The sequence below is a fragment of the Etheostoma cragini genome, chromosome 21, assembly GCF_013103735.1.
Source record: "Etheostoma cragini isolate CJK2018 chromosome 21, CSU_Ecrag_1.0, whole genome shotgun sequence".
NCBI classification, from domain to species: Eukaryota; Metazoa; Chordata; class Actinopteri; order Perciformes; family Percidae; genus Etheostoma; species Etheostoma cragini.
The window spans coordinates 7,097,030-7,109,940 of record NC_048427.1 but is presented as its reverse complement, the minus strand read 5'-3'; the positions used below and the strand labels follow the sequence as shown (position 1 = coordinate 7,109,940).

The 12,911-nt window shown below is 41.5% G+C and overlaps 1 protein-coding gene across 6 annotated transcripts in view; it reads right to left on the bottom strand.

Moving 5' to 3' along the window:
• pald1a (phosphatase domain containing paladin 1a) overlaps positions 1-12,911 on the bottom strand; it is a 47,162-nt gene that overhangs the window by 20,979 nt on the left and 13,272 nt on the right. For all 6 annotated transcript variants that reach the window (XM_034860459.1, XM_034860462.1, XM_034860460.1 and 3 more), the window contains 12 exons: positions 12,392-12,467; positions 10,482-10,630; positions 10,221-10,317; positions 9,669-9,773; positions 9,242-9,337; positions 9,002-9,136; positions 8,592-8,708; positions 7,990-8,169; positions 7,634-7,831; positions 7,191-7,331; positions 7,006-7,077; positions 4,585-4,725 (listed from right to left, as the gene is read on the bottom strand). In XM_034860459.1, coding sequence (XP_034716350.1) covers positions 4,585-4,725; positions 7,006-7,077; positions 7,191-7,331; positions 7,634-7,831; positions 7,990-8,169; positions 8,592-8,708; positions 9,002-9,136; positions 9,242-9,337; positions 9,669-9,773; positions 10,221-10,317; positions 10,482-10,630; positions 12,392-12,467 — 1,507 coding nt within the window. The remainder of the gene's footprint in view (positions 1-4,584; positions 4,726-7,005; positions 7,078-7,190; positions 7,332-7,633; positions 7,832-7,989; positions 8,170-8,591; positions 8,709-9,001; positions 9,137-9,241; positions 9,338-9,668; positions 9,774-10,220; positions 10,318-10,481; positions 10,631-12,391; positions 12,468-12,911) is intronic.

Sequence of the window (12,911 nt, the reverse complement as noted above, 5' to 3'; positions counted from 1 at the left end):
CCCCCCCCCCCCCCCCCCCCCCCCTTTCTAGGCCCCTCTGGGAACTGGCGGACGGTTCGGGTCCCCGTGTAAATGTATTTTTTCTCTATCAAAGACACATTTTCCAACCACTGTCAAAATTGTAGGAGGGTGCTTTGGAGGAGGGGGAGGGCTAGGAAAAGAGAGAAAAAGAGTTTGGGGTGGACATTTTCCCCCTCCTCATCCCCTCTTTTCTCCCTCTTCTCTCGTCTGCTGCAGCCTGCCCAGTACTAGCAACATCTGGCACTGTTTATCACCTGGCCTGCTGGTTCAAGCAGGAAGGGAAAGGCTAAAAGGGGAACACAGTGCCAACCTGATGTCTGCTAAAGCAGGGTTAAAATATAATTCAGATTTATTAGAAAAACATTGGGGACTGCTCGTGTAGTTTAGGCCTGTGGACAAGCACAAGCAGTAGGTTGAGTATAAAACTCAAAATTGAACCAAAAGGCAATTCTGTAAACTGGATAGACAGACAGTTTAGGTAACAATCTTATTGTTCGCCTTTTCTTTTCTCTTCCAAATAACCTTGGAGTTTGTTTAAAACTTTGAGGGTTGTCAGATCGGACAACGTTTTAACGATGGGTTAGGGTTAGGGAATGAATTTACAGATCTCAGCAGTTAAAAGATGTCCTGTGGAGTTTTTATTTTATAAATAACAGTTCTGTTTACATCCAGCATTTCTCACTAAAACCCATGAGAATCATTGATGTCTAACTAACATGTGTGTATTCCCCTCCTAGTAAAACACTAGCAAAGCAGATTTTAGATTTAGATTTTAAATAATGCATGGTTTACGTTCATGTTAGGTAGCTTGCTGCCTTCTTCTTCACGGCCATTGCTGACACATTGCCATGCTCAGTTGCGTGTAACAGCTGCCAACTGTTAATAAAATGGTACAAAATTGTTGACCTGAATATGTATCGCACCCTATGCGTCCTCATGGGAGTGCATGATACAAATAAAATGGGGACCTACTCAAAAACACATTGCTCCATAGCACTACTAGTGGTCAAACACTCCGTGGGGTCCAATGTAATCATCACTGTAAGGTATAATAAGCACAACTACAAACATAAGAACACTTTTTTTGTTACCAAATCACTCTGAAACAGGGTGAGGTCATGTACAGTACAAACGTTTGTTTTGTTTTTTACTATTGATGCAATTGGCATACAAATTACCTAATTATTTGAAAGTAAGCTGAGAGGGAGCACTTTCCTGGAGCCTGGCATCAGAAAGTGACAAACACAGAGAGAGAGAAAGAGAAAGAGAATATAGGCAAAGACAAGGTTCATGGGACAATGAGGCCCATTGATACGATGGAGACGGGACCGGGTGCCTCCAGCGTACCAAGAACGGCTGACGCCGCAGAGGCACAGTGATTACAGTCTGCATTACAAATGGCTAAAACAGATCCGTGGTCCTGTAGAGGCCATATCATCAAGAGAGACCTTTTCCAGATATGTCTTCAAAGTCCCACTACAAGCTCTTCTGTTCTCTTTATGCCCTGCTTAGAGTGTCCAAATAACGCAGAACACCTTTCAGATATGCAGCTGTCCACACATCATTCTTTTTTCACAGAGCAACAATTTTAAATAGTTTTCTGCTACCTGATTCTCCTTACCCACATTACTTATTACTAAGACAAAGTCATATAGAAAAAACGTCTTTGCTATGAGCGGCCAGAGAGTTGAATGAAGACACCGATTTATGTGTACTTATTGTTTACTGTAGGAGCTGTCACAGCTGAGAGAATCCCATCATCTCTGTATTTAAGTCATGTCATAAAAAAGTAATATTGGGTGAGGGAGGACACATTTGTCTATGTTTTAAAATATAAATTATGCGTGAAGAGTGGAAATTGCGGGACTTAAAGATGCAACATGCAACACACAATTGTAAAATCTGAAACAGTCTAAAAAAGCATAAAAAGGTAATCTGCAAATTCCTAACAACTGTGCTATCTATCAGAAAGCTGATTCAGTCCAATAAAGATCCAAGTCTGAGTGACCAGTTTAAAGTTTGAATCAGTTTACTATGTGAACGCAGGGGGATGTGATATGAGTGCAAAGAAGGGTGGGTTTGAGCACGGTTTGCAACAGTGTGCCATTCGTACAGCAGGGATACTTAAAACTTCAAAAGTCCAAGCCTGAAAAAAACCATAAGTAATCTTTTCTTCTCCTGCCTTTTGTCCTCACACTCTTTTCCATTTAGTCCCAAAGGAGCAGACCCATTTGAGTTTTAGAGCTAAGTTATGTTGCACCTCAATCATTTTCCACGCTCTGCAGCTCCTACGAACAGTGCAATGGATCTCTCTCATTCACGTCTCTGGAATCCTACAAAACATTTAAACAAGTTCTTGACGCCATCTATGGAGCTCATGCATAACTGCACCTAAATCCTTTAAAACCTGCTGATTGAGACTCAGTGTGAAGAGGACAGATTCATAAGTAAGCCGTGTTTGGGATTTTTCCGGTTTGATTTAACAACAGACATTGCCCAGGAACTTCAGAGGAATGCGCGATGATTATTTGCTTTTGAAGAAACAATTATATACATTATGCATTCAACACAAGTTTAGAATACTCATCTGGACCGTGAGTTTCCATTTTGAGTATTTTACCAGGGTGTGAGGCACCGGGCGGGTGTGGGGATACTCACAAGCCCCCGGCTTAGCGCCGTTACATTGGAGTATACCCCAGTGGATGAGAGGGTCGCCTCCCTACGCATGCGGGTGGTGGGGGGGAAACTCCGACTGTTGTTTGGGCATATGCACCAAACATAAGTTCGGAGTACTCAGCTTTCTTGGAGACCTTGAATGGAGTCCTGTATGGGGCTCCAGTGGGGGACTCCTTAGTTCTGCAGGGGGATTTCACACAGGTGGGCAACAATGGAGATACATGGTGAGGCGTGATTGGGAGGAACGGTCTCCCTGATCTAAACCAGAGTGGTTGTCTGTTGTTGGACTTCTGTGCTAGTCATGGACTGTCTATAACAAACACCATATTCAAGCATAGGGATGCTCATAAGTGTAAGTGGTACCAGAGCACCCTAGGCCGAAGGTCTATCTGATCTGAGGCCATATGTTTTGGACACTCCGGTAAAGGGAGGGGTGGAACTGTCAACTGATCATCGAAGGGCTGCAGCCTCTGCTGTGAAAGAGGCAAAGCAGCGGGTGTGGAAGAAGTTTGGAGAAGACAGAGAAGGACTTTCGGTCACCAAGGTGCTTCTTGAAAACCGTTTGCCACCACAAGAGGGGGAAGCGGGGAACTATCCAAGCTGTGTAGAGTAAGGATGGGATGCCGTTGTCCTCAACTGAGAAGGTAATAGGGCGGTGCAAGGAGCATTTTGAGGAACTCCTAAATCCAGCTATGCCTCTATGATAGAGGGTGAGCTGGAGGATGATGGGGGATTGTTGTCAATTTCCCTGGTGGAAGTCGTTGAGGTAGTTAAGCAACTTCACAGTGGCAAAGCCCCGGGGATTGATGAGATCCGTCTAGAAATGCTGAAAGATCTGGGTTTGGAGGGGCTGTCTTGGTTGACACATCTCTTTAAAATAGCGGGAATAGCGAGAGCTGTGTCTGGGTTTTCAGCAGTAAGTCAGACTCATTCCAGGTGAGGGTTGGCCTCAACCAGGGCTGCGCTTTGTCACCCATCCTGTTTGTAGTATTTATGGACAGGATATCGAGGCATGGTCGGGGTGGGGAGGGGTTGTAGTTCGGTGGTGTGGGGATCTCATCGCTGCTTTTTGCGGATGCTGTAGTCTTGATGGCATCATCGGCCTGTGACCTTCAGAACACACTGGATCAGTTTGCAGCCGAGTGTGAAGCGGTTGGGATGAGGATCAGCAACTAGCAATCTGAGGCCATGGGTCTCAGCAGGAAACCGATGGAGTGGTTTCTTCAGGTAGGGAATGAGTCCTTACACCAAGTGAAAGAGTTTAAATTCCTGACCATACCTAAAAAACTAGTCCTAATCCTGAAATCAGCTCTTAGACAAAGTGAGGACTGGCAATAATGTGCTAAAACATCGCATCCGTGGTGGAACACTTATTCAGATCTTTACTTAAGTAAAAGTACAAATACTACACCGTAAAAATACTGTTACAAGTAAAAGTCCTGCGATGAAAGGTTACTTAACTAAAAGTCTGCATCAGTAAGTAAGTAAGTAAGTAAACTTTATTTCTATAGCACTTTTCACAGACCAGGATCACAAAGTGCTGCACAAGTTTATAAAATGAAAATAAAAATAAAATAAATTAAAACAACAAACAGATACAGTAAAACACAGTATTGAACTAAAAAACAAGTTTAAAAAAGTGGGTCTTTAGTTGTTTCCTAAAAGTGTCTATACAAACAGGAGAACGAATGGTACAAGGTAGCTCATTCCAGTATCATTAGAAAACTGTACTTAAAAGTATTAAAAGTACAGTAAAATTTGTACTTAGTTACATTCCATCACACACACGCACACACACACACACACACACACACACACACGCACGCGCCTTTATTGTTTTAATTGCTCTCAGTAAGATGTATAACACTCCGGCGATATGTGCTGTACCTGTCTGTACGTGCAGATGATGATCTCTCGCAGATGGTAGTGCATGGGGGTCATGGTCTCGCTGACAGAGTCCAGGGCCATATCCACCTCCCTTTTCATCCTATGGCCGTCAGGGAGCAGACGCACCAGCTGCATTACCACCTACACACCAGGAACAGCAGACACTTGTGTGTTTCTAGCCTTAAGTTTCAAGAATGTTTCAAAAGTTAAAAAAAAAAGACTGCAAAATTAAACAACTGCCTCCCAACTAACATAACACCTAATGTCATTTTAATAAATGCAACAAGTGCTGCACTTATAGCAGAAGTACGCACAGCAAAGTCATTGTTGACTCGAAAAATTTGTGTTCTAAGGGTAAAATGTTTTGTCTTTTTTCATGTTTGGCATTTTACAATCACCATTTTATGAGCAAATTCAAAAGGCACATTAAAACACGTGGTTTGAAATATGCTGAAGCTATAATTTCTCAAATGGCTCAAAAACAATGTCAACACAGTGTCTATTTAGCGGTTATTTTGAAGCTTTCATACAATCTTCAAATTTCCATTTTTCTACACTCTTTGAAACGTTCTCAATGATGTTGGTTTAACAGATTGACAGTTCATTCTTGGCATTAGAACAGCAGTTGACAGAACATCTAAATAAAAGGTCTATTCAGCAGCTGTTCTGACATTTGTGAGTCCCCTAATCTTGTAGCGAGATCTTCCTTTAAACGTTTTTTTATATTATGTTTTGATGTATTATGTAAAGCACAGTGTTAACTCCACGTATATTTACAGCGTTTTCCTAGCTGAGATGGGCAATGTTTCCATCAGCATGTAAGAACAAACCACAATGTGGCAGTCAGCTGCAGACTAGTTTACCAAACCTGTTTGAGGGTGGCCCCTAAATAGCAGGTTTACTTTGTATATGGAGGAGGAGGAGGACAAGCACAAACTGTTTCAGGGTGCATAAAAAGTCACAATAACACAAAGACTGACTTAAAAAATAATTGAATCTATGTTATCAAAGTGATTCCCGTTATCTGGTCGTTTAAATTATTTACTCCACTAATAGTTTTAAACGAGGTAAGGTAGGCCTGTAGTTTTATTAGCAAAGTCATTTAAAAAAAAATAAAAATACTGATTGGGAATATAAGGTTTACATTTTTTTTTAATTCCAGGTGTATAGGCTATAGGGGGTTTAATCACCTACATGTACAATTACCTAAAAATTGTTGTGTCTTTAGCTTCGAATCAGTGGGTCCTCCTCCACAGTCCTGCCATGTTGCACCACCACGTTTTTACCAGTGTTTTGCAACCTGCAACCTTACCACTAGATGCCACTAAATCCTACACACTGCTCCTTTAAAGCTAGATGCGAATTATGACACTTATGACTCAAGTTGATCAACTCATTTTCAGGCAGCGGAACACCAAATGTATTTAGTAACGTTTTGAGTTGATATGGCAAATCTGTTGGCAAACAGTTCCTTATTTACACATCCAACAGTTACAGAGAAACATTATCATTCATTTGGAGATGTGTCTTTGACCAACGTGGGATTTTTGTCTTGACCAACTCCTGAGGGAAATATCTGTCTCTTTAGCTTCTAAATGTCAATTAGCTAAGAAAATCTTAACAAAATTAGAGATACCTGGGCGCTTATAGTTAGAGGATTAACACCCATTAACTGATGCCGTTTTTCCATTACATGGTCCCTGCAGTTTCCTGCAGCATTGCTATGACGACCAGCCACGCTCACCTCACGCATGAGGTGGTACTAATTCTGCAGTAGAAAAGAGGACGGTGCACCGCGGCAGAGTCGAGTCAAGCCAGGTGGAGCTAGTACTAGCAGTGGGTAAGCGCCATTATTACACTCTATCACATCTGGAGAGGATTACATCACACCACTCCAGCTCCTCCATCACATGATGCTTTGTACCTCACAGCCATAGCAACCCCTTTTTGGCGGATAAGGCAATGGGGATGGCAACATCACAAACCCCTTAGGAGGTTGAATTGGATGCAGACAAAGTTTCCATGGCGACCACACTGTGTATCCCAGAAACTCGAGTGGCTGCGCTGCTGTGATTGGCATGCGGAATTGTGTGCCTGCTGAGTGAAGCCTCTCTTGGTGTGAGGACATAGCCAGCAGGCTGTGTCCAGTCCAAGGTGATGTCTTCAAATGTCTGACTACTTAAGCCTTAAACCCAAAGATATTCAGTTTACTATCATGTATGACTGGTTAGTGCTTTCAATCAATTAAAATATTTAATCACGATTAATTGCACATTTTCATCCCTTGATTTCTTTTTGTCCCGTTATTTTTTTGTCATTTTGATGCTCTTATCAACATGGAAAAGTGAATCGGCTTGCTTGTTTGTTTTTCTTTCTTTGTTTACAAGCTGGAGAAAGCGTTGATTTTTAAAGTGTGCATACCTCAAACTCTCCTTTTGTGTACTTGGCATCAGGAACACTGACAAACTCATCATCGCCAAACTCTGGAAAACCCTGCAGGTGCAAAACACCAGATTTGATGTCAATGTTGAACATTCATTTGATAATTTTTAGCATCATTCTAAATGATATTAAATTCCTAAGGAAAACTCCAATAAGTGTCTTACATTAAAGTGCCAGAGAGTCAGAACAGAGACCACCATGGCGGTCGTGGTCCTGCCTTTGCCATTGGAACAGTTAAAAACAAAGGCTGAGTGAGAGTCCTCAGCCAAGGCACTCTTCATGGCCTCCAAGAGCTTATCAAAATCCTGAGAACAAGAACACACACAAAAATAATTTTTTATGTACAAAAATACACAGGCCAACTATCACATTAATGAATAGTTACAAAAGAAAAATATACAATTCAATATGAATGGGTCTAAAAAAGTGCTAAATAATTAGATCTGCCTATCATTTTCTGGGGAAAAGCTCACAGTAACATTCTCAACCACCAGAGGGAGCACAATGCTTATTCATTGACACCTCTCATTACAAGCAGCAGCAAAAGGAACCTGTGTGCCTGCATGTTTGTAAGCAAATGTGTGTTTGCACCCGTTCATTTCATTACCTCCTCGGTGGGCGCGCTGCAGTCCGGCAGTGGGATGCGTTTGCTGACGAGGCCTTGATGGGAGCTTATGTGCTGGTTGAAGATCTCCTGGACTGTCAGGCAGCTTTTAAACATCTTCATCTGTTTTTCTTGCTCCAGGGTCACCTCAAGCCACTTCTGAGCTCGCAGGATTTCCTCTTTCAGAGATGTCTCCAGTTTCTACAAGCCAGGAGGAGACATGAGAACATTTTCACGTCAACTAGGCCAAATGCTAAAGCTTCTGATGGTAAAACTAGTGACTGTCTCAGGCACTCTTAATCCCTTATCTGATTGTAACTGCCCTGAAAAGCATCCAAAAGGCATCATTCTTACTCTACCTCTATTAGCTGCGGGTCAGACAATGGGATAGGAATGTGCTGGTCCATGCATGAAGGCTCCCTTGGTGTAAAAATCTGACCGTTCCCTTCCAGCACCAGCTCCTCCTGCAAGTTGACCCACAACACGTGGTTGTGCTTCCTCTTCTCATCCGTCAGATGGGCCAAAACTGCTCCGGTAGCCTGCACACAGCAAGTGTACGATTAGACGGAAAGGGGCTAGACGATATATCGAGCATCCTGAGCTGAGCCCAAGAGTCATATTGTAGAGTATTTGTACTCTCATGAATAATCCTGACTGCAAGGACGAATATTGACACACAAAATTGGCAGATGGATGTGGACATTTTCATTGACAATGGGACGTTGCAAAGTCAGTCTTTTACAAAATTATACTTTACAACAGATTCCAAACATTCTGAAGTATTGTGTCTTGACTAGTTAAAAGGGACAATTATTACAAATAATCCTATTTCCAAGGAAGTGGTAGTCCCTAAAATAAATTCTCTTATTTTCAATGCTTCAACATGATGGCTAGGATTTGTGTGATTAAGTATTGCCAGAGCTCTATTCAGATGATGAGAGTACGAGGGAATCTGCTGCACCTCTGATGTTGGCTGAGCCATTCCATAAACAGGCATCTTGGGCACTCGTCTGAAGTTGACCGCCTTCATCTCCTTCACTGTGCTGAGCACGTCAGGAGCAAAACACTCATCAGCAACCTGCGCAGACACACTCAGTTATATATAACTAAAAATATATAGCACATTGAAAAATACAGATGATTACATGATTGTATGAGACAACTGTGAGATATATCTTGAACTAAAGATTGGCATGTGGAGAGCTTCATCAGTATTTAATAAAAAAAAAAAAAAAAACAGCAGTAGCATTTGTATGCATGATACATCCGTGTGCTGCAATACATGGTTTTGGTTTCAGATGAAAGAAGCAGATGTAATACCAATTCTAACTCCCACGGCAATTTTCTATTTGCGCAGCCTGATTTCCTCACCAGGACGCGAGCTCCTCTGGTGACCAGCTCGGCCGGAGCCGACAGCTCTGATAGGTCCATGCAGGCCAGTAACCTGTACAGCCATGGGTGGCAGCACATCCACTGGCTGAAGTTGGACACAAAGGCAAGAGGATACTGCAAAATGCAACATATAGTTACATATCAGGATATTTTAATGGCTTGTAAAACGTTTTCACTTTTATGTCAATAAAAGACATTTACACTGGAAATTCTTTTTACCTGTTCGTGAAGGTATGCATTAAATACAATCAAGTAGAAATAGCGCTCCAAGCTCTGCATGGTTCTGTTTAGAAAGTAGTCTTTGGTACTGCTTCCCTGAAAAACAAAAAGGCTTCAATATCGGTTTCTTAGTGAAGTGTTTTATCTAAACTAAACCTGCATTTGAGATTCCACAGATTTCCTGACAGATTGTTTTTAAGCCAAGTCTCTAAAGTCCTCCATCAGTTTAAGTGCCCAACATTGATCACATTGATTATTATGCATCATCAGCCTTTGATTTCTGTCTCCCTCTTGGTTTAAATAGAACATAAATTGAGCAGCAGAAGCTGTGTTGAAATCATGTGGCACAAGGTGCTGCCTTTGAAAAGAAATTCAGGGTGCTGTGAGCGCTGCTAAATCACAGTTTCAAATAAGCATCATCACTCACCTGAATTTGATAATCTTCTCCGATCCCTTCTAGCTTGCTCTTGTTTTCATATATTGCTGCTTTTATGTCGTGCATTTCTGAACACAGGGTGATAGCCTGGTCAACCTGTCGAATAAAAACAAGACATCATCAACATTTCAGAGTTAAATTTTCATTTTATTTTTACAAATAAAAAACTAGTTGACCTTTTAAATCCTTGATTTAAACAAACTAAACTAAACATCCACTCCTGAAATGTATGTGGACATAAATTAAATACTTTGTTTTCTGATTAGGTTTTCACCAAAAATGTTTAATTACCATAGTAGAAAATTCGTAAAATGACTACTATTTACAAATAAAACTCCTTATCAGTCCTCAAAAACAGAATCTATGAATATAAACATTTTCTTTGTTTCAAATATTTGACTGCAGGACACAGGATGTCTCCTAATCAATTGAAAAGACACACATGTTTGAGTGGTGGGGGACGAAAAGGACCAACAGATGCTCTCTATAAATTGTTTTTATTCTTTAACAAAATGATGTGATGGTGTACATTCTCTGCTTTACCTCTTCCATGACCTGCTGTCCATTAGGCAGCTTGTTGATCAGAGACTGGATGACCTGAAACAATGGTTTGGGCTCTGAAGCTGCACCTTCCTCAACTCTGCAGAACAAGCCAAACAAGATCAAGTCCTATCTGACATCTGGCATCAAAAAAGGCTCAATGAAACCAATTTCAAAGCTGCATCATTACACTGTATTACCAGATGTGTGATAATGTTTAATGTAATTCTCTGTTTTTGCAGATACAATTGATTTAGTTCTTACTGTAGTTGTGAATCACCCCTCAAACGATTCATGACCAGACAGCCCAGGATCATCGCTAGATTGGTTCGGCCGACGCCCACCTGGCAGCTGAAGAGCAGAGCAGGCAGCGGACGGGATGCATCGTGGCCCAGAGACAAGCTGGGCCTCTCCTGGAAAACAGCACACATACAGAACACTGTAAACCACCTCAAGAGATGAACAGTGTTGTATCATTAAGGTGGTTAGGGAGGTTAAAATTGGCCTAAATTTGGTTGGAAAATTTAAGTTTTTAGGACAAAATGGCTACATATAACCTGCCACACAAATTGAAAGCACTACAGCCAAAGTCAGCAGTTCTATTCTTGAGGCCTAAATGTCTTTACACATGCAAATACCTAAATAAATACTTGCTGGTTCTTAATGTCATTTTGACAGGAAAATATTACGAGTAATCGATTTTGCCACATGTACTTTCTGCAGTCTGACTTTAGTTCACCACCTCAACCTCTGCATGCCAAATGCCATTTTGTCTCCAAAATGTGCATACGCACGGGTCAGAGTTTGCGTTGAGGACGGCACCTTTTCCCATTAAGTTTGTTTTTTACAAATCCCATCCATGGTGGGAGGTGGCGTATGCACATTTTCAGCTCCATTTGGTTTGTACACAACGTTTGTAAATGAAACCCAAGGTATTCTTTAAGAGGCTCCCTTAAGACTTTCCATCAAAATCTGGAATCCCTTTTTAGCCCATGTCAACACATTAGATATCAATGAAGAAACAGACCAGTCTTAACTGAGCCCTGAGCTAATCCCCTCCCTCCCTTCTTTTTGTTTATTTATTTAATTTTTTACTTAATTTTTTGGATTTGTCTATTCTGTCTCTTCTGTTTTGGGGGGTGTGTGTGTGCGCACGCGAGTATGAGTGCCGGGTTTTTGTTTTCTTTTTTCTGGGTGGGCTATAGAGACCTGAAGACAGGTGCATGGAAGGTCCAGTATTTGGGTTTGAAGCTCCTTTTGTTAGCACTCATCTGCACAACACTTTGTTTACGCAAATGTCACTAACTTGGAACAAACGATAAAGAGATTGGGGGGGAAAACTCTAGAAGTGAGACAATTTAGAACTACAAAGAGAAAGAGTGAAAAGAAGAGTGAGACAGGACTTTGTAAAGCTCTGATCTTAACATTTAAATAAGCAGAGCCGCTTCCCAACCACAAGGAACTGGACCTGCCGCTGCTAGTCATTCCAAAGAAGGCCAAAACAAGAAGAAAAGAACATCCTGTGTGAAGCAGGATGGAAACCAGACAGAGACGAACAGCGGACATGAAGTGAGTGCAAGCTGCAGGTTTTCTGCCATATTTTACACTTATTAATGAATAGTCGCACAGACAGAACAGATTCACAAGGCTATATGTGGATTAAAAAAAAGCAACTGTGACCTTTTCACTAGCTCAGTGAGAAAGTCCAGATGCTCTCCAATATTCCAGCCATTAATAACTTTAATGGTACATCAAAACAAGATTGCATCAAGAGAAGCACAACCAAAAAAGGTTTATTTAATTGGTGTATCATGTAGGGGTGATGAAAGTAATCATTGCAATGATGCATCGTGATGCGGATCTGGGTGATTCTAAATCGATGCAGTGACAGACCATAATCCATTATAGCCTGCTGATGTTACTTGTTGATTTTCCAGTTGTTGCTTTTTTCATTTTAGCCTTTCGTCTGTTGTCTAATGTGTTCAGGCTTCGCTACATTCAGTAAGTGTCTATTTTAAGAGCTGATACAATATTTGACGGCTTGAATTTGTTGATGAAAACCATGTGTGGCACTCTACAATAATAATGATCTTGTTGCATCGTGATATCAAATCAATTTGAGTCGCTAGACCAGTGAAAATTCACAACCCTAGTATCACAATTGCCGATCTTACCCTGAGTATATTAACAAATGCGTCAAAGTCTTCTTCCAATGGTGCTCCCTCCATTGGTAGTGGTAATCTGAAGTACCTGCAATACAACAAATTGTTACCCGGAGTTGAACCCGCACCTGTGGTGTGTCAATATTGCACTTATGCAAGACATAATAAGACACTGCAGATACACATCTGACCTAAAGTAAGACTCGCCAGCTTAGCTCCCTCATGTTGTTGTTTAGTTATCCCACGAGTCTCGGATAGAAACTTTGCCTGCTTCGACAATCCACGAGGGATTATGGGAAAGATCAAAATCATGGGAACAGTTATTTATTACCTTAAAAATACACCGCTTGGATAGCCCAGTTAGTAGAGCACGCACCCATATATAGAGGTTTACTCCTCGACGCAGCGTGTCCAGGTTTGACTCTGACCTGCAGCCGTTTGCTGCATGTCATTCGCCCCCCCCCCTCTCTCCCCTTTCATGTCTTCAACTGTCCTGTCAATATAGGCCTAAAAATGCCCAAAAACGTATCTT